The sequence below is a fragment of the Taudactylus pleione genome, unplaced genomic scaffold (assembly GCF_031769625.1).
Source record: "Taudactylus pleione unplaced genomic scaffold, aTauple2 ptg000032l, whole genome shotgun sequence".
Lineage (NCBI taxonomy): Eukaryota > Metazoa > Chordata > Amphibia > Anura > Myobatrachidae > Taudactylus > Taudactylus pleione.
Genome location: NW_028284434.1, coordinates 8,052,366 through 8,077,867, shown reverse-complemented (window position 1 = coordinate 8,077,867; position 25,502 = coordinate 8,052,366). Strand labels below are relative to the sequence as shown.

Here is a 25,502-nt window from a genome sequence, read left to right as displayed (position 1 = left end):
TTGTGCTAGATACATGTGCTAGAGGGATTGTGCTAGATACATGTGCTAGAGAGATTGTGCTAGATACATGTGCTAGAGGGATTGTGCTAGATACATGTGCTAGAGGGATTGTGCTAGATACATGTGCTAGAGAGATTGTGCTAGAGACGTGCTAGAGAGATTGTGCTAGATACATGTGCTAGAGAGATTGTGCTAGAGACGTGCTAGAGAGATGTGCTAGATAAATAGATAGATGTGAGAGATGTGCTAGAGAGACGTGCTAGAGAGATGTGCTAGATAAATAGATAGATGTGAGAGATGTGCTAGAGAGACGTGCTAGAGAGATATGCTAGATAGATTATGCTAGATACATGAGCTACATAAATAGATAGATGTGCTAGAGAGATGTGCTAGAGAGACGTGCTACATAGATTGTGCTAGATACAAGTGCTAGATACATGAGCTAGATAAATAGATAGATGTGCTAGAGAGATGTGCTAGAGCAGTGGTCAGGGAACAGGGGTAAATTACCCCACATGGGGTAAAAGTGAAATTCCTCAGGGTAATGGACGGACAGCCTGGCATGCATATCAATCATTCTATAATATAGAATGATTCATATGCATGCCCTGCTGTGCCGCAGGGAGGCTCTTAGCCGGACGACCGCTGAGATGTTATGACCAGCGGGCGCCCGGCTCCTTCCCTGCAGCGCCGCGTTAGCCGAAGGCTGGAGTTCTCTTCTGAACTCCAGCTTCCGCCTCTCTTCATGCGCACTGATGTCATGACGTCTCTCCCATAGTTCCGAGGAGCAGCCGGGCAAACAGGACGGCGGCGGATGCGGAGCGGGGATTAAGTTAAGTGCTTTTTTTGTACAAGCGGCACTACAGGGGCATTATATGGGGGCACTATTACAGGGGCACTATATGGGGGCACTACTACAGGGGCATTATATGAGGGCACTACTACAGGGGCATTATATGGGGGAACTACTATATGATTTCCTTCCATTCAAATCAAGGGGGTAACATCAGCGTATCTAAATATATTTTGGGGTAAAATGTAAAAAAGTTTCCTGACCCCTGTGCTAGAGAGATGTGCTAGACAGATGTGCTAGATACATGTGCTAGACAGATGTGCTAGAAATGTGCTAGATAGATGGTGCTAGATACATGTGCTAGAGAGATGTGCTAGAAATGTGCTAGATAGATGGTGCTAGATACATGTGCTACAGAGATTGTGCTAGATACACGTGGTAGAGAGATGTGCTAGATACATGTGCTAGATACATGTGCTAGAGACATTGTGCTAGATACATGTGGTAGAGAGATTGTGCTAGATACATGTGCTAGAGAGATGTGCTAGATACATGTGGTAGAGAGATGTGCTAGAGAGATTGTGCTAGATACATGTGCTAGAGAGATGTGCTAGAGAGACGTGCTAGAGAGACATGCTAAAGAGACGTGCTAGATAGATGAGCTAGAGAGATATGCTAGAGATATGTGCTAGAGCATACTTGCCGACAATCAGCTCCAGCCTTCCGGGAGGGAGCTGATTGTCGGCTAACAGTGGGGGGGGTGGGGGCGGTCATTGGGGGCGGAGCCGGGGGTGGGCCAGCCAGTTGGTGGTACACTGGGGGTGGAGCCGGGGCGGAGACGCACGATCGCCTCATTGTGGCTCCGCCCCTCTTCACAATGCCGTTATTTTCGGCAGTGTGAAGCAGGGGGCGGGGATGCAATGACGCGATTCAGTGCGAATCGCGTCACCGGCTCCCCCGCTGCGGGGGTTTCTAATCTTTTCAAGCGGGAGGACGGGAGGGTCAGAGGCTTCCGAGAGGCTTGCCTGCCTTTCCGGGGGGCCGGGAGCGGCACCCGAAAATGGAGAGGCTCCCGGCCAAATCGGGAGGGTAGGCAAGCCTGTGCTAGAGAGATGTGCTAGATAGACGTGCTAGATAGATGTGCTAGATAGATGTGGTAGATACATGAGCTAGATAGATGTGCTAGATAGATGTGCTAGATAGACGTGCTAGATAGATGTGGTAGATACATGGGCTACAGTAGATACATGAGCTAGATAGATGTGCTAGATAGAGGTGCTAGATAGATTGTGCTAGATAGACGTGCTAGATAGATTGTGCTAGGTAGATGTGGTAGATACATGAGCTACAGTAGATACATGAGCTAGATAGATGTGCTAGATAGATGTGCTAGATAGACGTGCTAGATAGATTGTGCTAGAGAGATGTGCTAGAGAGAGATGTCCTAGAGAGACGTCCTAGAGAGACGTGCTAGATAGACGTGCTAGAGAGACGTGCTAGAGAGATGTGCTAGATACATGTGCTAGATACATGTGGTAAATACATGAGCTAGATACAGTCAGGTGCATAAATATTGGGACATTGACAGAATTTTCAGATTTTGGCCTCTATTCACCACCACAATGGCTTTGAAATGAAACAAACAAGATGTGCTTTAACTGCAGACTTTCAGATTTAATTTGAGGGTAATTACATCCAAATCAGGTGAACTGTGTAGGAATTACAACGGTTTCTTTATGTGCCTCCCACTTTTTAAGGGGCCAAAAGTAATGGGACAAACTAAACAATCCTAACTCTAACTTTCACTTTTTAATACTTTGTTGCAAATCCTTTGCAGGCAATTACAGCCTGAAGTCTGGAATGCATAGACATCACCAGACGCTGCGTTTCATCCTTGGTGATGCTCTGCCAGGCCTCTACTGCAAATGTCTTTAGTTCCTGCTTGTTCTTGGGGCATTTTCCCTTCAGTTTTGTCTTCATCAAGTGAAATGCATGCTCAATCGGATTCAGGTCAGGGGATTGACTTGGCCATTGCATAACATTCCACTTTTTAGCCTTATAAAACTCTTTGTTTGTTTTTACAGTATGCTTCGGGTCATTGTCCATCTGCACTGTGAAGCACCGTCCAGTGAGTTCTGAAGAATTTGACTGAATATGAGCATATAATATTGCCTGAAACACTTCAGAATTAATTCTGCTGCTTTTGTCAGCAGTCACATCATCAATAAATACAAGAGAACCAGTTCCATTGGCAGCCATACATGCCCACGCCATGACACTACCACCACCACCATGCTTCACTGATGAGGTGGTATGTTTTGGATCATGAGCAGTTCCTTTCCTTCTCCATACTCTTCTCTTCCCATCACTCTGGTACAAGTTGATCTTTGTCTCATCTGTCCATAGGATGTTGTTCCAGAACTGTAATGGCTTTTTTAGATGTTGTTTTACATGTTGTTTGGACTTCCTGTTTTTGAGGCTCACCAATGGTTTACATCTTGTGGTGAACCCTCTATATTCACTCTTGTGAAGTCTTGTCTTGATTGTTGACTTTGACACATATACATCTACCTCCTGGAGAGTGTTCTTGATTTGGCCAACTGTTGTGAAGGGGTTTTTCTTCACCAGGGAAATAATTCTTCTGCCATCCACCACAGTTGTTTTCCGTGGTCTTCCGGGTCTTTTGGTGTTGCTGAGCTCTCCGGTGCGTTCTTTATTTTTAAGAATGTTCCAAACAGTTGATTTGGCCACACCTAATGTTTTTGCTATCTCTCTGATGGGTTTGCTTTGATTTTTCAGCCTAATGATGGCTTGCTTCACTGATAGTGACAGCTCTTTGGATCTCATATTGAGAGTCGACAGCAACTGATTCCAAATGCAAATGTCACACCTAGAATCAACTCCAGACCTTTTACCTGCTTAATTGATAATGAATTAACGAGGGAATAGCCCACACCTGTCCATGAAATAGCTTTTGAGTTGATAGTCCCATTACTTTTGGACCCTTAAAAAGTGGGAGGCACATATAGAAACCGTTGTAATTCCTACACCGTTCACCTGATTTGGATGTAATTACCCTCAAATTAAATCTGAAAGTCTGCAGTTAAAGCACATCTTGTTTGTTTCATTTCAAAGCCATTGTGGTGGTGAATAGAGGCCAAAATATGAAAATTCTGTCAATGTCCCAATATTTATGTACCTGACTGTAGATGTGCTAGATAGATTGTGCTAGAGATGTGCTAGATAGATGGTGCTAGATACATGTGCGAGATACATGTGCTAGAGAGATTGTGCTAGAGAGATTGTGCTAGAGAGACGTGCTAGATAGACGTGCTAGATAGACGAGCTAGAGAGATGTGCTAGAGAGATGTGCTAGAGAGACGTGCTAGAGAGACGTGCTAGATAGACGTGCTAGATAGATGTGCTAGATAGATGTGGTAGATACATGAGCTAGATAGATGTGCTAGATAGATGTGGTAAATACATGAGCTAGATAGATTGTGCTAGAGAAGTGCTAGATAGATGGTGCTAGATAGATGTGCTAGATACATGTGCTAGAGAGATTGTGCTCGAAACATGTGCTAGATACATGTGCTAGAGAGATGTGCTAGAGTGATGTGCAAGAGAGATGTGCTAGATAGACGTGCTAGATACATGAGCTAGACAGATGTGCTAGATAGATGTGCTAGAGACGTGCTAGATACATGTGCTAGAGAGACGTGCTAGAGACATGCTAGAGAGACGTGCTAGAGAGACGTGCTAGAGAGATTTGCTAGATAGACGTGCTAGATAGATGTGCTAGAGAGACGTGCTAGATAGATGTGCTAGATAGATGTGCTAGAGAGACGTGCTAGATAGATGTGCTAGAGAGACGTGCTAGATACATGTGCTAGAGAGATGTGTTAGATAGATGGTGCTAGGTAGATGTGCTAGATAGATGTGGTAGATACATGAGCTAGATAGATGTGCTAGAGAGATGTGCTAGATAGATGTGGTAGATACATGAGCTAGATAGATGTGCTAGATAGATGTGCTAAATAGATTGTGCTAGATAGATGGTGCTAGAGAGATGTGCTGGATAGATGTGGTAGATACATGAGCTAGATAGATGTGGTAGAGAGATGTGCTAGATAGATGTGGTAGATACATGAGCTAGATAGATGTGCTAAATAGATTGTGCTAGATAGATGGTGCTAGATAGATGTGTTAGAGAGATGTGCTAGAGAGATGAGCTAGAGAGACGTGCTAGAGAGACGTGCTAGACAGACGTGGTAAATACATGAGCTAGATAGATGTGCTAGAGAGATGTGCTAGATAGATGAGCTAGAGGGATTGTGCTAGATACATGTGCTAGGAAGATGTGCTAGAGAGATGTGCTAGAGAGATGTGCTAGATAGATGTGGTAGATACTGTACATGTGCTAGAGAGATGTGCTAGATAGATGGTGCTAGATACATGTGCTAGATAGATGGTGCTAGATACATGTGCTAGATAGATGGTGCTAGATACAGTACATCTGCTAGATAGATGTGCTACATACATGTGCTAGATAGATGGTGCTAGATACATCTGCTAGATAGCTGGTGCTAGATACATGTGCTAGATAGATGGTGCTAGATACAGTACATCTGCTAGATAGATATGCTAGATACATGTGTTAGATAGATGGTGCTAGATACATCTGCTAGATACATCTGCTAGATAGATGTGCTAGGTAGATTGTGTTAGATAGACGTGCTAGAGAGATGTGCTAGATAGATGGTGCTAGATACATGTGCTAGATACATGTGCTAGATAGATGGTGCTAGATGCATGTGCTAGATAGATGGTGCTAGATACATGTGCTAGATAGATGTGCTAGATAAATGACAGTTAAAAGCTGATTGGTTGCTTTGGGCAACTTCTCCATTTTATCACTCTCCTAGGCTTGATACATTTCCCTGTCAGAGTGAGCTATGATTCAGCCTATTTATTGTGTTATGCACAGACATAGTGGAAGGCTCTTTTATTTCAATATTTGGATCACTGTGGGTTTCCAGGCTGTATCAATGCACACACATTGCATTACCAGGAGCTGCACACACTACAGTAGACTAACGCACAGATGAATGCCCTGCATACTTACTGACCCTAATATCTTGGAGACTGCTGAAATAGTGAGTGAGCTACCAGACTCCCATGGAGAGTTTTAGTATGACCTCTGGGCTCTGGTATATCCTGAGTGTGCCCCTATTTCTAGAGCTCTTTTTCTGTCTGTTTTGTGTTGTGTATTATATAATACTTGGATACTTTTATTCAAACTATTAGTGATTTTTTTTTTCCCGTGTGAGAATCCTTCTCCCGTTTTACCTTTCCCACATAATTTCCCATAAGAGTCTGCCTGAAGCCAGACAGCGGCAGTGATGGGCGGAGCCACCATGGAGGAAACATCGGGGAGGAGAATTGGTAATGGCTACATAGTACATACATCTGTGTGCTGTAGAGCGGCAGACAGTCTATATTATGCTGAGGTTGTAAGGTATGAGGCATATCGACAGCACTGTGAGGTTGTCCTAGAGAGAATGTTATTCCAGAGACTGTGGATACTGTTCTACTGTTTGATTTGAACACAGTGATTAATTTCTCACATTACTTATCTTCATTCTCATCTCTCCCCTGTTCCTGGATTAAAGTGACCTTACCTCATTTCTGGTCAGCAATGGGTTCAAGTCGATAAATGGTCTTAAGATGAGATGCACATATTCCAATATGAGAGCTACAGGACATAAAAAAATAGATAAATAGATGTAAGTTAATTGGTGCACATAGGACAATTAGGGAGGAATTCAATTGTCTTTTTTGAGCCCAAAGTAATGGGAGCTCGTCAGAGCAATTCAGTTGTTGCTAGGTGTCCATTGCTTTTGACCTTTCAATAACAACGCATTTAGCCGTGCAAAGCAGCTAACTCTGTCTACACTCCGTGCTAGGTTGTGCACCCAAACCATGGACTTATCACACATTTCTGCTTGTCACCTCAGGATGCTGCGAGCAGAAATGTGTGCAGTCGTGGTTATGGGCACTCAACCGACAGAACAATTGAATTGCTGCCAGTGGACGCCATCTAGTGGCAGACGCGAGAAAACAAATTAAGAAATAAGATGTCTGCACTACAGTACATATGTCTTTTTCTGCTGTAGCTAAACAATAAATACTCATAGACATTATGTATACCTGCAGCATAGACCAGAGAACTGGGAAGAGTTATCCAAGGATCCGGGAAACCCAGTTTTTTAAACTGCAAATACAAGAAAAGCAATGAGTGAATTAGCACGGAACATCTTTGTGAACCTTTCCCTAAAGGTTCTCTGTGCACCATTTTGCAGGTCTAGCTGGAAAGGTTAATGGAAATGTTACACTTTAGGACAAACTCATTTAGTAATTACAACTTAAATGTTTTCCTTCTACTGCTTGCTTTACACCTAACGTGATGACAAAAATTTCCTTTATTGCAGCAGTTTATAATTAAATATATTTCCGGGCAGCTTACTGATACTCAGTTGCCTGAGACTACTGGCCTGTAGTGGGAAGGGTTAACTGCCAACTTTGCCAGGCCAGTCACAGTCGAAGTGGGCATGCACAGTACCAGATTGGGGCATCAATTCCCCTTTTAAATAAAAAAAAAGCATAAAAAAAGATTATATTTATTAAAAAAAATTCCAAACATATATCCAGACATCTAACTAGAACAAAACCCTTCATACTGAGAAAAGCAGCCATCTTGCAAGTGAAACGACTCCTCACAGAAAGGAAAGTGGGCCTATTTGCTTACATTATTTATTAGAGCACTCGTATCAAAATATTTACTAGGCTTCGTTAAGCATGTTAAATGTGTCTTGAGTGCTTGATTTGATCACCCCTATGTACGAGGTGTAATATTCTGATTTTGTCCAACTATACTTACCATTGGCTGGAACCACTCGTGAAAATTGACATCCTCCCCATCATGGATATAATAGGCCTTCCCACTCTGGAACACAAGGTGTTAAATGTGATATACAGGGCAGAGAAACAGGATGAGATTATATAATAATGTAGCTTTCATACATTTTGAAGCCATTCAATCAGTGGCACAAAGACTTACCTCTTCTCCTTCCACCTACTACTATTGGTTGGCCTAATAATGTGCACAGCACAGTCCCAGCCACCGTCATTAACTTCTTATTTTTCTAGGATCGCATAGAGAGGTCACTATAGGATTAAATGCTGAGCCTGACATCCAGCCTGCCGGAGATACTGACAATACACTTCACCACACTACTTAGTTAGACACTACACTGCTCTCACTACAACCAGACTAACCCTCCTCACACTATATTACAGCACAGATTGGTACAACCGCACACTGCACTTCATCCCTGACTGACCCTGTGCACTCTTTGCACTACACCACACACAGACTGACCCTATGCACTCTACAGTATACCACAGGATAACACAGACTGACCCTGTGATAGCACCGGAGCCGGACTCCCCAGCGCACCAGGGCTGGCCTCAAATCTATTACATCACGTGAGGGGCCGCTCACACACCTCTCCTACAGCCCTGCCCTGTGCACTTTAGATTAAAACACAGGCTGAACCTGGACACTACTATACACCACAGACGGAACCTGCCCACATTGTCCTATACCACAGACTAATCCTGCGCACATTGTGCTAGAACACAGACTGACCTATGACAAATTGCACTACACCATAAAGTACCACTCTATACTCTCCACTACACCAAACAGAAATGAAGCACACTGCAAGAGTCAGACACTTAGCAGCTGATTCAGACACGATTGCTAGGAAGCGATCGCTCGTAGCTGGCCGATTTTTGCAATCTGCGCATGCGTAAGCATCGCAATGCGCGTGCGCGAACCACTGCGAAAGATCGGAAAGTGCTTGCTCGCCCAGCATAGACAGGCAAGTTGAATGAGTGACAGGAGAGGCTGTCTGTGGGTGGTAACAGGGGCAGGCCACAAGAAACGGGGGAGTGGAGGTGCGAACGCAGGCGTGCCTGAGTGTTTTAACGTCATTTCAGAGGCGTGCATAATTAAAAGGCAGCGTCACCTGGTTGTATTTCACACTGAGGTGATCGCAGTGCTTGCGGCAAGGTATAGTCAACCTCAAGCGCTCCGAGCACATCCGATGGTGCTCGATGTAGCAATGTTTTCATGTACTTCCAGGAGATGATGTACGCAAGTGGGCGTCTTAACACTGGCTGGTGATCGTCTGCATACACAAAGTGATCGCATGCCAAAACATAGTGGGCGTGCTAATGCCTTGCCGTACGATCGCCTGCCATGCTGGGCGTGTGCTGGATTTGCATATGCTGGGAGCGAGCGAATGCATCTAGCGAGCGGGTCTGAATGAGCTCCTTAGTCCAAGCACAGCCTGCACATATACCTTGACTTTACCTGGTCTTCCCTTGATTCCATTGACCCATCGGTTACTCTCTGTTTGTGTCTGCAGCTCTCTGCTCTCCACTTTGTTCCTGTGTCTATCGCCCCATTTGCGTTTGAATCTAATGTTGTATGTATATCTCTAAAGGGAAGATTCAGTTAGTGGCGAGTTTACGTCGGAACCTTGGGCATCCATACAGTTTTGGGGCTGATTCTGAATTAGGTGTAAACCAAAAATACAAGTAACTTTGTACCTGGAACAAACCGTATTGCAATGCAAAGGGTACAAATATTTTTTTTTTGTACATGAAGGGTAAATACTGGCTGTCTTTACATGTAGCCCACACATGGACATCTTTATATTTACACTGTAATCTAGATTTACGTTTGGACACGCCCCTCCCCTCTCAAATACAGGGGCCTAGAGAGTGGGGGAGGGCAGGTGCTAATTACATAGGCCCAGGTTTGTCTGAGGGGCCCGGCAAGGGCCTAGGCCAGCTATGAAGTAAGGAGAAACGCCCTTCTTCATGGAGGTGCGCATAGTATTTTTTCATTTATTTAAAAGTGTGTGTGGCGATGTCTTCCAGATTTGGCCAAGCCTTCTGTAACACTCAGGCCCATTGTATGTCTCGGTGGCCCTGCTGAAATCTAACTCTCTCTGGACATTTTATGGTTTTGCTCCCAACTCTGAATCAGCCCCATTGTGGGTAATTACGGGAGAACAATCTCTCTGGGGTGTGAGCAAAAATGAGTTTGACAGAAGCTTAGTTAATTGCATAGGTAATTTATTTGCCTGGAAGAGCAATAAACCTAATACATCACTCTTCATAAGTGTAGGGAGAGAAGGTTGGGAGAGGATGTGAACAGTGCATGTTTCTGTTTTGACAATAATACAGAGGTTACCATAGGGTTCAGTGGATTGAATTAATAAGGTTAGTGCAGCTATCATATTTGTCATTAGCATCATTTTATTTATTTATTTTATTATTTTATAAATTCTTTATTTCAATTTTTCATAACAAGACAACTTGAACGTTTTCAGCTAAAATATTTTGACCACACATTCATATAGAACCCAATACAAAAACATCACTCACGAAAAAAAAAATCATATTTCAATACGTAAATTCACAGTAAGGAATATAATATTTTGTATTATAAACAGATAGGAACCTTCAATTCCTTAAACTTATCCGACATAATACTGAAAACACATAACAGAAAAGGGGGGGGGTGAATCGAAGTGAAAGGGGGGACGGAGAGAGGGGTAAAGAAGATGCATGGAGAATAGCATGATTACAGATAGGGCACTTACAAAGTAATGGCGGAGTAGAATAGCATAAAACAATAAGATCAGCAAGTACTGACAGGAGGGTATACAGTCGGGATCTCGTGGAATCAAATCTTTATAGGAGGGGAAGAGTTTAAAATCAAGCCAGCGAAACCACCGTGCAGTGAAAACAGGTTGGTTCTCCGGGGTCGTGTGAAATACATCGTCCATGTACATGTAAAAAAGTAACCTTCGTTATCAGTCCCAGACAGTAGGCGGTTGGGGGGATCGCCAATGGAGCGGAACTACTGCTCTGGCTGCATTGTTCATATGTTTTAAAAGAGACTTTTTATATCTAGATAGAGGGATGGTTGTATGTATGAGATAGTAACCAAAAGTCGGGGTTTGCAGGGGCCGGATAGCCAAGAATCTTTGAAGCCAAGGCTATAATTTTGGTCCAAGATGGTGTAATCAATGGGCAATCCCACCAGATATGGAACATTGTACCTCTTTCCTTCCTGCATCTCCAGCAGAGAGGCGACACCCCAGGAGAATACTTCTGGATAATAGATGGGCAGCGGTACCACCTCGTTAGAACTTTGTATTGAGTTTCTATGACCTCCAGACTAGTGGAACATGCACCAACATATTGAAATACTTTATTCCAATTAATCTGAATATCGTTAGTCGCTATACTCTTATCCCAAACAGTTTGAAAGGATGTCCCTTCAGAAAAAGAAGTAGCTAAAAGAATTTGGTAAATAGTGGAGATAACATGTTGGGGGGTGGTATTGCTCGTACAGATAGATTCAAAGGAAGTAAAGGATCTACCAAATTGATCCATTTCTCTAAGAGAGCAAGCAAAATGACGCGTTTGTAGGTAAAACCAGTGGTCTTGCCTGGATAAACCAGCTTCATTGGACAATGCATCAAAGGGCTTGAATATTCTTCCATAAACCCAGCTACCTAGTCTATTTAAGCCAAAAGCAGACCATTTAGATGCCATATGTCTTGATACACCAGGCTAAAAAGGAGGTTGTATATTATCGGGGTAAGGGGGGACACCTCCAGGTGACACACCAGGCTATAACCTCAGCTATCTCCATAGTGCCAGAGTAGGTCCCACAATTGGGTGATCAGTACATGGCAGTTTGGAGCACCACGGAGCAATATCCAAACGTAGGTTAGTAGAGGCCGATTCTATAGCAACCCACTGCTTCTCCCGTGAAACCTGATAACAATCCACGACTCTATGAAGTATTGTAGCCTGGTGGTAAGCTGAAATCATAAGGAGCTGTCTACCCCCTTGTGATTTGTGTCGGAACAAGACCTGATGTTTAAATCTTGGCTTACTGCCACTCCACACAAAATCCCGGATAACATTGTGAACTATTAATAAATATCAGGCTGGAAGTCTAATAGGTACTGTTTGGAACAAGTATAGCAATCTATGAAGTATATTAATCTTTACTACGCTCATTTTACCTAACCAGGAGAGTTTCTGCATATGCCATTCTGAGAGATCTAAGCGTACCCTCTTATGAAGGAGGACATGGTTCAAATTACACAATCTAGATATCTGGTATCAATATGCCCAGGTATTTCAAATGGCCAAGATGCCATGAGAAAGGGAATGAAGCCTGGAGTGTCGAGAGTCGGCTACAGCGGTCAAATTCCCCCATGAGTTTTGGCAGACACATTACCGGGTTCATTATTACTGCTAGCAAGTTGTCTGCAAAGAGAGCTAGATGATACTCCTGAGAGCCCACTGTTAAACCAGTTATATTTGGATTAGCTCTAATCGCCCTCGCTAATGCCTCCATACAGAGCACAAAATTTAAGGGTGAGAGAGGGCATCCCTGTCTGCCATTAGTAATGTGTATAACATCAGATAGAACCCCATTAACCCTCACCTGCGCCGAGGGCGCCCGATGCAGTGAGAGGATTTTGTGGAGGAACGCATCCCCTAGACCCAACTTCTTCAACACTGCTAACATAAAGCCCCAGTCCACCCGATCAAAGGCCTTTTCCGCGTCCGGGGAGAGAAGCATCAGAGGGATATTACTGTTTGTCGCATATGCTATTAAATCTATAACCTTAGCCTCTCTCCTGGGAACAAAACCGAACTGATCGGAATGGACTATGGACCTGATTCAGACCCGCTCGCTAGCAAGCGGCCGCTCGTTGCAGATGATGTTCGCTAATGTGCGCATGCGTGTAGTTCGCAGTGCGCCTGTGCAAAGTAGTACGAGAGATCGGAATGTGCTCGCTCGCTCTGCCATGACAGCCCAGTATAGAATGAGTGACAGGAGAGGCCGTTTGTGGGTGGTAACAGGGGCAGGGCAGTACTAACGAGGGAGTGGAGTTGCGGACACAGGCGTTCCAGAGTGTTTCAACGCCGTTTCAGAGGCGTGCATAATTAACAGGCAGCGTCATAGTACACATCACCTGGTTGTTTTTTACGCTGAACTGCTCGCATTGCTTTGCGGTAGGGTACAGTCAACCGCAAGCGCTGAAGTCTGATCTGATGGTACCCGAAGTTCCGATGGTTGTATATACTTCCTGGAGATAAAGTACGCTAGTGGGCGATAAAGACAGGCTGGTGGGCGTCTATAAACACAAAGTGATCGCTCGCCAAGACATAGTTGGCGTGCTTATGCCTTGCCATGCGAGCAGGCTGCCTTGACGTCACTTAGCTGAATTTCCATACGCTGAGAGCGAGCGGCCGCATCTAGCGAGCGGGTCTGAATCAGGTCCTATACTCGGTAACCACTGTTTAAGGCGGTTGGCCATAAGTTGTGCATGCAATTTGATATCCACATTTAGAAGAGAGATAAATCTATAACTTAGGTAAGCACGGGTCTTTACCCTCTTTAGGTATGACTGTTATATGGGCTCCCGGGGACTGAGCAGAAAAAGGTGTTTGCTCTGAGACTGCATTATAGGCCCATAGAAGAAGGGGGATCAGCCTATCCTGAAAAGCCTTGTAATATGTGATGGGAAACCCATCCGGGCCTGGGCTTTTCCTATTAGGTGTTGTTTTTAGGGCCACAGATAGTTCCTTTCTGTGAAAGGTAGATCGAGAGCCTGAACCACCACCTTCCGGAAGAGCAGAGAACATTATATCATCCAAGTATATCTGAACCTCTGAATCATGTCGCAAGTTCTCAGGATCCGAGCGGGTCAGAGTCAAATTATAAAGGCTGGAGTAATAAGCCTGAAATATTTTTGCAATTTCTGTGACAGTGGAACAGAGAGCACCCAAATAATATTTTAGTTGCTATATATAGGTCTGGGACCTCTGTGCCTGGAGGGCTCTTGCTAGCACCTTCCCGGGCTTCTTCCCACACTGATAGTATTTGTGTCTACAGCTTCTAAACACTTTCCTGACCCCCTCTGATAACAGAGTATTAAGTGCCTCTCTCGTTATTTTCAATTCCACGTATACATCTGGGGTCAGTGCAGTTTTATGGGTCTGTTCCAAAGTTCTAATCTTAGACAGCAGCATATTCCTGCATTCAACTTTCTTTTATTTAAGAAGAGAGCCCAACTGTACACTTGCCCCTAATGAAACATTTGTGGGCCTCCCATAACGCCACTGGCGATACATCGGCAGTCACGTTGGATGATATGTATTGATCAATAGCTTCCAGTAATTGTGTTCTACAGTTAACTTCTCTAAGGAGCTGCTCATTAAACATCCAACGCTGGTGACGAGGTGGAGGATAGCTCATTCGCAATGATAGAGTAATGGGGGCATGATCCAAGTCCATTACCTGGCCAATAGTGGCATCAACTAATAGCTCAAGATGAGAGTGATGGACAAAAAAGTAGTCTGTACGGGAGTACGACCTATGAGGGGGAACTCATGAAATATAGCTCTGAAATTACGAGCCTCTTTAAGGGATTATCTAGGGGCCCCAGAAGAAGAGTCTAATTGGGGTTCCAATACCCAGTTAAAGTCACCCCCGATAACCAGTACACCTTCCAAATGGGACTCAATGGTTTCTAAAGACTCTCGCAGGAAACGTAATCGCCCCGTATTAGGGAAATATAAATTCACAAAAGTGTACCGCTGCTCAGCTTTTGTAGTTTTGACAAGTAGTCCTCTACCATCCCCTATAGGCACCTCCTGGATGTCTAACAGCCTCAAATTTTTTGAAAACAAGATTGCGATCCCCCTATCCTTGGCACCAGAGTAATGGTTAAAATATCCAAAAGGAAAATGGCGCGAGGACATCTTTGGGGCAGCATCCTTCCTAAAATGTGTCTCCTGCAAAAATGCAACATCTACTCTGTCTACATGAAGTAAGTGGAGGAGACGGGACCTTTTTTCTGGGATATTAAGGCCCATGACATTATTGGAAAATACATTTAACATCGCCATTTACAAGGAAAGGTAAGCAGACCTATTGATATAGCGACCATGTTGAGGCTCATACCCTGACCGCCACTGGCCATGTCCGACATCAGGTGCAGAAGGGAGATAGGGAGGGTGGAAGGGGAAAAACATGAGGAAAGAAAACAAGACAAACAAGGGAACATATACATAAAGGACAACAGCATAGGAAACAAAAATCTCAGAGTACCGAGCAAAATTAGTGTATACCAAAAACAAATATTTAAGCTAAGTGAAATCTCTGCTTTAGAAGCCGTGACAGGCCCAAAAGGGGTCACAGTCAATATATATAATGCAGAGCGGGTGGGGGAACTAGAGCGGGTGGGGGAACTAGAGTGCACATGACACCAAAATAATATAAAACACATTTAAAATAAGTGTTATAGCCTGAATTGAAGAAATATAAAGATACATATATGTGGGAACAACCTGTGTGGAAATTATACCAATCATTCGGGTTTATGAAACTGAAAAATAATCATAAGAAAATGGAATATGACCCCATCTTGACTGCAATATGATTATCAGTGAAAGCAGCAAATATAAACCACACCAGTAATAATTGTACTAGGGGAGTTTGGAGAGAAAGAGAACACAGAAAACATTACATAAACCACCACAAAGAGCAAATCAATTGACATACAGCAGACAGATACAGTAGGCCATGTTCAGGTTACCGCCGTAGCATCAGGCGTGCGACGTATTCTGCGTCTAGAAATGATGACCTTCTGCCAAACCTCTATCCGAGTAAGGGAAGGAATGGATGGTGTTGGGGGGGACCTAACCAGTTTGGCAAGAAGATTGCTGGTAGGCCTAAGGTGGAGGAGAACTGTGGCACATCCTCATAGTCCCTGAGTATGCATAGGGCCCCTTAATCTACAACCTGAACACTGGGAGGAAACCCCCATCTAAACCTATGGTTCTGTTTCCTCAGTTCATCCAAAAGAGGCCGTAGTAGACATCTCTGTTGTAGTGTGTGCCAGGATAAGTCCTGAAAGATCTGTATCGAATGGCCATCAAATTCTATCTTCTCAGACAGTCGAGCCTTCTTAAGAATCTCCTCTTTGATCGTATAATGATGAAGGCGGCATATAATATCCCTCGGCTTTTCCGAGGGCAAACTTCTAGGACCCAGTGCACAATGAGCACAGTCAAATTGAATCTGGGAGTCTGGGGCTGCCACCAGTAACTCATTAAAGATTTTGCTTAAGACGTCAATCAGACCCTGTTCTGGGATATCTTCTGGGACATATTTGATTAGAAGATTATTCCTGCGCCCCCTATTGTCAATATCATCTAGCCGGCTTTGCATGTCTATCAATAATCTAGATTGATGTCGGTAGGCAGCATCTCAGTCCACAAATTTAGAATCAATCTCCTCTTTATGGCTTTACACAGTCTGCCACGTGCGTGAGATCCATTTGAAGTGTTGCTAAGTGGGTCTTTACAGTTTCCTGAAGACGCTGTTCCATAAGTTGTAGGTCTTGTTGAATATCCTGTCACGTCGGCAAAGAGTGTAAATGTGACAAGATCTCGCTGGCTTCAAAAACCTACATTTTGTAAGGATGGAGAGAGCCTGGGTGAGTGTGGATCAGGTATTGCACCACCATCAGAATTACATAGATGGCGACCTCTGATTAGTAGATTCAGGCGTGGAAGTTGATGTAGCTCCAAACAGAGTGTTAAAAGCCAAAGTCTGGGATGATTTAGCGGGAGTGGCAGAAGGTTTTTTACAAATACTGCGTCTCCCCATGAGGTAATGAATTTGATATAATCCCACAGGAATTCATATGTATAGGCTCATGGAAGGATATGTGCCACATGTCAGGTTCCCCTCAGCATATTGTGCTCATGGCCCAGCAGGCATCCTCAAGTCCAGAGATCTAGGACATGGCTAGGGAAGATTCTCCTCTACTAAGGCATTTATTACAAACTAGAATAAAACTGAGCCAAAAAATGTGGTGTGGAATTGCAATAAATCTCCACAAGAGGGAGCTAAAGCCCCAAACAATGGAAACAAAAGGTTTAATTGTTGAATATCTATATCTGAAATAAATAGTTACTTCAAAGAGAGGTGTGTAATCAGACTCGGTATAAAATATAAGATTAACACTGTCAAAAATATCAGAGTAATGAGAGTATACTAATTTGCCTTAGTTATATATGATATGAACAGAACCAAGCACCTGGACTGTTCAATATATACCCTTTACAAGCACCTGTGCAATGTCATTAAGTTGATGTGAGCGACCACCATACTTTTTGTTTGCAGTTCTGTGAGGCATGAAAGGAGCCAGCATTGGGAGGATGTGTTGGTCTGAATAGTGCCATTAGGAGGTTTCTGGGGTACCTTCTAGGTGAGTCTGCTCTCAGCTTATACATGTACTGTTATTATGCAGTACATTAATTTGTAATTATATGACCCAGAGTGGGTGCTACTATTAGGTAGCAACAGTTATTTTGGGGTGAGCGTTTGGGCGTGGGGCCCCCGAAGTTGCTCTGGCTGGGCCTTTTTTCAGGGCATCACCACTTAATTCACATAGAAATTTTTTTATCACCTTTCTATTTGTTTGTCTATTATTTATGTAATTTTAACCCCTTAATATTAACACTTATTGATTTATCTTTACACAACTATACTTTACACTTCACTTTCACCTTTTTTCCATTTTTCGTGTGATGCCCTGGGGATAGTCCTTGACTGGATTATTTTGGGGTTCCCTGCGTCTCGGACGTGAACCCCATAATGTTAGGGACGCTGGTATAGAGGAGCCTTGACGTTGGTCCAGCGCTTATTCATATATTTGCAAATGTATGTAAACCAATACCTCTGAATCTCTATTATCATGTAGGATTCAAGTATTTTTGTTGATTTTGCTGCAGTGTGCTGGAGGGAAAATCCCTTTTTTTCTGTAGCTCAGTGTAAACCCCACCCTTTACAAGCACATGTGCAATGTCATTAAGTTGATGTGAGCGACCACCATACTTTTTGTTTGCATATTTGAAAGTATGCCAGTGAGGAGATATTTTAGATCACTCCTGGTCTCTCAAACTCACCACAGCCAAGCAACAGTATATGAATACTATGAGGAGGATGCCCAAGGTCAGATGTGATAGCAGTCTTAAGCCTGGTGCAGCAGGGAAATCCTTCAGGTCCCTCTGTGTCTTAGAGCATCTCAGTGAAAATGGGCGCCTAATCCACAGAGACCTATAGCTCAGAGCAGCCCTTCCACCTTTCCGCGCTATTCAGCGGTAACCAGGGGCCTAATAATGAGCAGCGCTGGCAGTTATGTGCACAGAGAGGGAGGAGAGCCTGGACAGAAGACGGATGTCCCCGGAGGCGGCGTCCTCCACTACAGGTCCCGACTGAGAGGAGGTGGGTAGGCACACCCACAAAAGCACTGGAGGAGTCCACGGCTCAGCGGACCATATGCCCTGATGCAGGTCAGCTAAGCCAAGTATGTGGAACCCAGCGGGGCTCTCCCAGGGAGCGGTGAGAGGCGCCTGGTGAGCAATTGTCAGACAACAGGCAGGAGATCTTTTAAAGTGCCTCCACCATACTTGCCCGCTAGACCACGCCTCCCCATAATTTGATTTTTAATACAGTCAAATGTTCTCAGTGAACTTCTCCTTTTACTGGTGCGAGGGCCACTTGTGGACATACATGATATTGCAAGGCTTTGGCTCATGATCACACATTTGTAAATTTATAGACAATTTACAAAAGTGGACATTAATTCGACATCTATATAATAATCTGGTAAGGTCTGTCCTGTCTGCTACATGTATGCAAAGTACAGTAGGACCTGGGTTGTGCACTGCCCCTCCAACAGCCCCCACTGCACCACGATAAGTCACCTTAACCGGATACTGCTCTGAGCCAAAAATAAGCGGGGACAGGACAGAGCTGTAGGCAGGGGAGGACAGAGTGGGGTGGATCGGTGACAAGAGCACGGGGAAGGGCCCGGCCGAATAGCGGGTGGACTGAGGTGACACGGCATATGCAGCGTCTCTTTAGTAGTTTACAATAAGCTACATAATTACAGATATTCCAAATAGCTGGTTGGTTTTGCCCATTAATTAATTGCTGCTTTAAATCTAGTTACTAACTCGTCAGAATTGCACCTACTCCTGCAAATTCCGAGTTTTTATATTTGGCCCTTAGACTTGGTAGGATAGGGTAACACCCTAGCTTAACTCTACATCACAGTTTAAGAATAAAGTTTCCCACTATGTGTGTGCTACATGCAAAAGCAGCCAGTATACCCTCTGCATGCAAAAAACTCAGGTGCAACTTTCCACCCTTTAGCTTCATTTGCTCCAAACTGTAAATAAGGCCCATCATACTTATTTAGCATTTAAGCAAAGTATTGTTACGGCATTATCTTCAATCTATTACATACAATAACTCACAGCTATATATCCTTTACTGGCAGTCAGTGCTTCAGCAGCAAGTACATGAGCTTCAATCAGGTTGTACAAGTGAATCCAGTTCATCTTGGTCCGGTCATTCCAAAATTTAAAGCACAATAAGCGTTTCTCAGCATTTGCCTGGAAACACACAAAGAATATTTTATAGATAATTGCATCATTATCTTGCAATCTGGTTACTACTGTATAACATCTGTGGGAACAGTTTATACCCACCTCAGTTAAATCATATTTTTCAAGTTAGTCTGTCTCTGCTTAAATCCATGTCAGGAGAAGACTATTCCTACATCTATCACAATCTGGCACCCTGTACTCTCCTCTGCCATTTCTTGCATCCAGTCCATCCATTTAACCCAATTTGCTCATCTTTGTAATACTTAGTAACACTGTGGCTTCATCGGTCACAGTTTGTCCATCTCTTAGTTTGCTACAATATGAATATCCAAATCTTTCTCTTCTGCCACAATCTATTCTCTTACCATTCTCTTCCATAAAATTCCACTTTCCTATTTCTTTCTCAATCTGTCCCATTCTCTTACTCTCCCACAATCTTCCCCATTCCCTTACTCTCCCACAATCTGTCCCATTCTCTTACTCTCCCACAATCTTCCCCATTCCCACTCTCCCACAATCTGCCCTATTCCCATACTCTCCCACAATCTTCCCCATTCTCTTACTCTCCTACAATCTTCCCCATTCCCATACTCTCCCACAATCTTCCCCATTCCCATACTCTCCCACAATCTTCCCCATTCCCATACTCTCCCACAATCTTCCCCATTCCCTTACTCTCCCACAATCTGTCCCATTCTCTTACTCTCCCACAATCTGCCCCATTGCTATACTCTCCCACAATCTTCCCCAAGAATAAGAATTCTCCCACAATCTTCCCCATTCCCTTACTCTCCCACAATCTTCCCCATTCCCTTACTCTCCCACAATCTGTCCCATTCTCTTACTCTCCCACAATCTGCCCCATTGCCATACTCTCCCACAATCTTCCCCAAGAATAAGAACTCTCCCACAATCTTCCCCATTCCCTTACTCTCCCACAATCTGCCCCATTCCTTTACTCTTCCACAACCTTTCCCATTTTCTTATTCTCCCACAATCTGCACCATTCCCATACCCTCCCACAATCTGCCCCATTCTCTTACACTTCTACAATCTGCCTCATTCCCTTACCCTCCCACAATCTTCCCCATTCTCTTACTCTTCCACAATCTGCCTCATTTCCTTACTCTCCCACAACCTACCTCATTCCCTTACTCTCCCACAACCTGCCTCATTCCTTTACTCTCCCACAACCTGCCTCATTCCCTTACTCTCCCACAACCTTCCCCATTCCCTTACTCCCCCACAACCTGCTCCATTCTCTTGCATTCCCACAATCCGCCCTATTCTCTTACTCTTCTACAATCTGCCCCATTCCCTTACTCTCCCACAACCTGTCCCATTCTCCTACTCTTCCACAATCTGCCCGATTCCCTTACTCTCGCACAACCTGTCCCATTCCCTTACTCTTCTACACTACGGCTGAATCAATATGATTATAGATAATCACATGACCCATTGTGGCTGGATCAGTATGATTATAGATAATCACATTGCCCGGTATGGCTGGATCAGTATGATTATAGATAATTAAATCACCTGTTGTGGCTGGATCAGTATGATTATAGATAATTACATCACCTGGTGTGACTGGATCAGTATGATTATAGATAATCACATTGCCCGGTGTGCCTGGATCAGTATGATTATAGATAATCACATTGCCCGAAGTGGCTGGATCAGTATACTTATAGATAATCACATTGCCCGATGTGGCTGGATCAGTATGCTTATAGATAATCACATTGCCAGGTGTGACTAGATCAGTATGATTATAGATAATCACATTGCCCAGTGTGGCTGAATAAGTATGACTATAGATAATCACATTGCCCGATGTGGCTGGATCAGTATGATTATAGATAATCACATTGCCCGGTGTGTTACGATCAGTATGATTATAGATAATCACATTGCCCGGTGTGATTGGATCAGTATGATTATAGATAATTACATTGCTCAGTGTGGCTGGATCAGTATGCTTATAGATAATCACATTGCCAGGTGTGACTGGATCAGTATGATTATAGATAATCACATTGCCCGGTGAGACTGGATCAGTATGATTATAGATAATCACATCGCCCCCCGTTTGGCTGGATCAGTATGATTATAGATAATCACATTGCCAGGTGTAACTGGATCAGTATGATTATAGATAATCACATTGCCCGGTGTGGCTGGATCAGTATGATTATAGATAATCACATTACCCGGTGTGGCTGGATCAGTATGATTATAGATAATCACATTGCCCGGGGTGACTGGATCAGTATGATTATAGATAATCACATTGCCCGGTGTGGCTGGATCAGTATGATTAGAGATAATTACATTGCCAGGTGTGACTGGATCAGTATGATTATAGATAATCACATTGCCCGATGTGGCTGGATCAGTATGATTATAGATAATCACATTACCCGGTGTGGCTGGATAAAATTCCTCCTTTCTTTTAATAATCTCCCATATAATATAGAATATATAATTAACCATTGACGACATACAACCAGTCTTGGCAAATGTCTTCTCTCATCTGGTCCATAAATTCCTGGAGGTCGCAATACACAAGTGAGAAGTTTATTGCCTCCTACAAGAACACATAAAAATGTAAAATGCAATAAAATACTTAGGATGAGCAAAATACTTATTCTATTTCAGATTTTTACTTCCATTTCGTTCAGAACACAATGGCTAAAATAAATAGCTCCAAAGTATGTTTCTCAGGAAGATACACATACCATGCTTTTACCGAATTAATAAATCAATCCAAAAATCGGAGAGTAATTCACCAATGCATTTTGAACTTATTTGAAACAATGTAATAGAAAGTAATTAATTAGAAATAAGAATAGTGTAGCATATACTGTATAAAATAATGGTAAGTACAGTAGCAATAACTAAAGAAAAAAAAAAGCTGTGACCAGTGTTGTTCTGCTAAAACGTAGAAGCCATGGATTACTCCACTATAATAACTACACAAACCTCTGGGTAGTGACCAGTGGGTCCTTCTGGTCTTGGTAGATCGGGAATGCTTTACCCAGCCCAAGAACCATGGCCAAAGAACTCATGCCAGTTTTGTGGGGGCCGGGGATGGCTAGATATTATATATAAATATATATATGTATATAAATATACCTCCCAACATTCCAAAATACAAATCAGGACAACCTGGCCACACCCCTGATCTGCCCAACCATACCACCAAGACCATGGACAATGCCTATATTGCTAAAGAGAATTCAAGATTCTATGAAACGGTGGTTTATTAGGGGGTTGGATGGAAGCCACAGAGATGACTAATGCTGATGCCAGAGTTTTATTGGACAACAAGACCTTCAGTCTGCATACGATAAGCACTTACTGCGACATAGATATGCTGGGCCAGGCATCAGTGAAATGTAAAATGTCACATATAAATGGCAGTAATTAGATGGGCATTACTAATACACAGAAATCACTATGGGCCTGATTATGAGGTGCACGCAGATGCAGCCATGGTGGTGTCTTTTGCTGCAACCTCGTCTGCGTATTTATACTAATGCCATGACCAAATCTGAGCCTACTGAGACGCCCACTTGTAGCGGTGCTATTCCGTCTTGGTGCATACTTAGATATACAAGTGCCCGCAACATCAGACCCTGAACCAGCCCTTTGGCAGGTAAAATTTAACAATCGCTACATGGCGTCCAGAGTCAGTGCTCCTGCATCTGTCAGCGACACACCTGCCTCTGGCTAGCCAATCCCGTTACCTCCCAGGAACTGAAAATCAATCTCTCTGCATGCATATTCCTTCTGCGTCTCCAGGCGGTAGCCATTGGGACGGTGTAACTCGGCCACATCTGCAGACTGATAACTTCGGCCACTTGCATCTGACATCGCACTGCATGCACCTCTGATTCAAGCCCTATGTGCAGTATAAGCTCTGGCTTTGAGTAATGGCGAGTTGTACAAAAATGACCGTATTATTGTAAAGACAGCATTTATGGTATCTGCAGAGGTCCCTGGTAATTGGAAAGAACCCACCCCGCATCCTCCCATTATTGCTCAGTCAGACTGAAACAGGCCAATTGGGAAGAGGAACCATTGGGGGCCGCAGTGGATACATAAATGGCGCAGTCACAGTAAAGGGCCCTAAAACTGTACTAGCACGTGACAGAAGTACACAGGGAGCATTTGGTGTTCCAAGTGCATCTTTTGGGATATTGGACCAATGGTGCTACAATTGTTACATTAAGGGACACATTTACTGAATGGCGGTGTTTCAAAGCCATCCAGCCTGGTTTAGCATTGATTCCTATTGCCATTTTATACCTATCGGTCAAAGGGCTCTATTTACTACAATCCGCATATTGAATGCAGATTGTAGTGTGATATTAACGACTGAGGGTCTCATTCAGACCCGCTCGCGAGCGCAGGACGCTCGCAAGAGGGTCGATGGTGCCCTAATGCGCATGCGCACGACGGAGGTAGCTCCGTCGTGCGCATGCGCGAGACCCGCATAGCGACAGCCAAGCAGTCACTATGGGTCTTGCACCAAAGGGGGCGTGCTGTCGATGGTGACTGACAGCACGCCCCCTTTGGTGGGCGTGCCGGGGGCGTTGCTGCCCAGACGGAGGCGTTCCCATGGGAACGCCTTCCATCTGGGTCCGGCCCCACTGACATCGCTAGTGATGTAAGTGGGAGTGCTTTTGGCTCTGATAGAGCCAAAGCAACTCCTGGGCTTGCGGCAGCGAGACCCTACCGCAGGGTCTCGTCGCAAGCACGATGGTCGCGATGGTCTTGACCATCGCGACCATCTTTTTGGCCGCTCGCATAAGCTGTGGGTGGTCACCCACAGCTATGCGAGCGGCCAGGAGGCCGCTCCATTTTTAGGTAGGAGGGCCCTGATTCAGAGCGAGCGCTCTGGTTAGAGCGTCCGGCTCTGAATCAGGCCCTGAATTCGCATTGCGAATTCATGCAATATCACAGGGATTTGCTACAAATCCCTTGCAGGGACAGAGCTTGTGAAAAAGCTCTGTCCCTGCGAATCCCATCTGCACACTAGTCACGGTATTTTCGAAAAAAATACCATGACAAAGTGCCCGCGCATGCGCCGACTGGCCGCCGCTACCCCCCGGCACTAAGCCCCGCCCCCCACGATCGCATACCCCCCCTCCCTCCCTGCGACCTCCCCTCCCTTAATTACACTTACCTGCATGATCAGGGCCTCCGGTGATGTCCTCTATGCCTCCGGTCAGGTGATTTCCCATACTGCACTGGGACCCGATCACCTGATATCCGGGCCGCAGTGCAGCATGGGAGACCAGCTGACCGGAGGGGAGTCATCACCGGAGCCCCAACCACCGGTCCCTGGAGTCAGGTAAGTGAATTTTTGTTTTTACTATTTTTTTTTTTGCAGTGAATCAGCTTGTGGTCTGTTTAGACCACACAGCTGATTACTGGGACCGACTCCCGGCTCTGCTCTCCCCGTTAGAGCAGAGTAGGAGTCCGGTAACCGGGGGAGACCATGGATAACGCCACCACCAGGTGGCGTTATTATCACAGGGTCTCCCTAGGTATTTTTTTCACAATTTATTTTTAGTAACTACCAGCCAGATCACATTTCCCATTACAATTATGGGAAATGCGATCTGATTACTAAAAATAAGTGATACTTAGGGGTTGGAGTAGAATTTTACGAATTCTACTCCAATTGCCCTGTAATAACTATAGGTGATACTAAAATAATGTGAAAAGGGTGTGAAAACTTTTAGTCAAAATAATGTTAATAAATAGAGCCCAAAGTCACCAATGATTGGAGGCTTGGAAAAATTGTGAGTTAGTAAATCTAGCCTTAAGGCTCACTTTTGCCCTGACATTGACAGTACTGTCTGCTAGGAAACCCTCATATCCCTGCTTCATGTTATCCCTCTTTTAATTCCTCCCTCTTTTTCATCTTAAATAAAAAAAACAAGCAAAATATGTCACCTTTCTTTCCTTTATTCTACATTTACATACATTTATAAGCACATCAGTGTGTTCAGCTTATCCTAATCACCGTATAAACACTTTATGTATTTGCATGATG

At 44.1% G+C, this 25,502-nt stretch overlaps 1 protein-coding gene across 1 annotated transcript in view; it reads right to left on the bottom strand.

Annotated features, from left to right (window-relative positions):
* SDR42E2 (short chain dehydrogenase/reductase family 42E, member 2) overlaps positions 1-25,502 on the bottom strand; it is a 57,683-nt gene that overhangs the window by 1,627 nt on the left and 30,554 nt on the right. The window contains exons 6-10 of the mRNA XM_088451848.1: positions 21,940-22,022; positions 19,301-19,438; positions 7,734-7,799; positions 7,004-7,067; positions 6,475-6,548 (exon numbers count right to left, since the gene is read on the bottom strand). Coding sequence (XP_088307974.1) covers positions 6,475-6,548; positions 7,004-7,067; positions 7,734-7,799; positions 19,301-19,438; positions 21,940-22,022 — 425 coding nt within the window. The remainder of the gene's footprint in view (positions 1-6,474; positions 6,549-7,003; positions 7,068-7,733; positions 7,800-19,300; positions 19,439-21,939; positions 22,023-25,502) is intronic.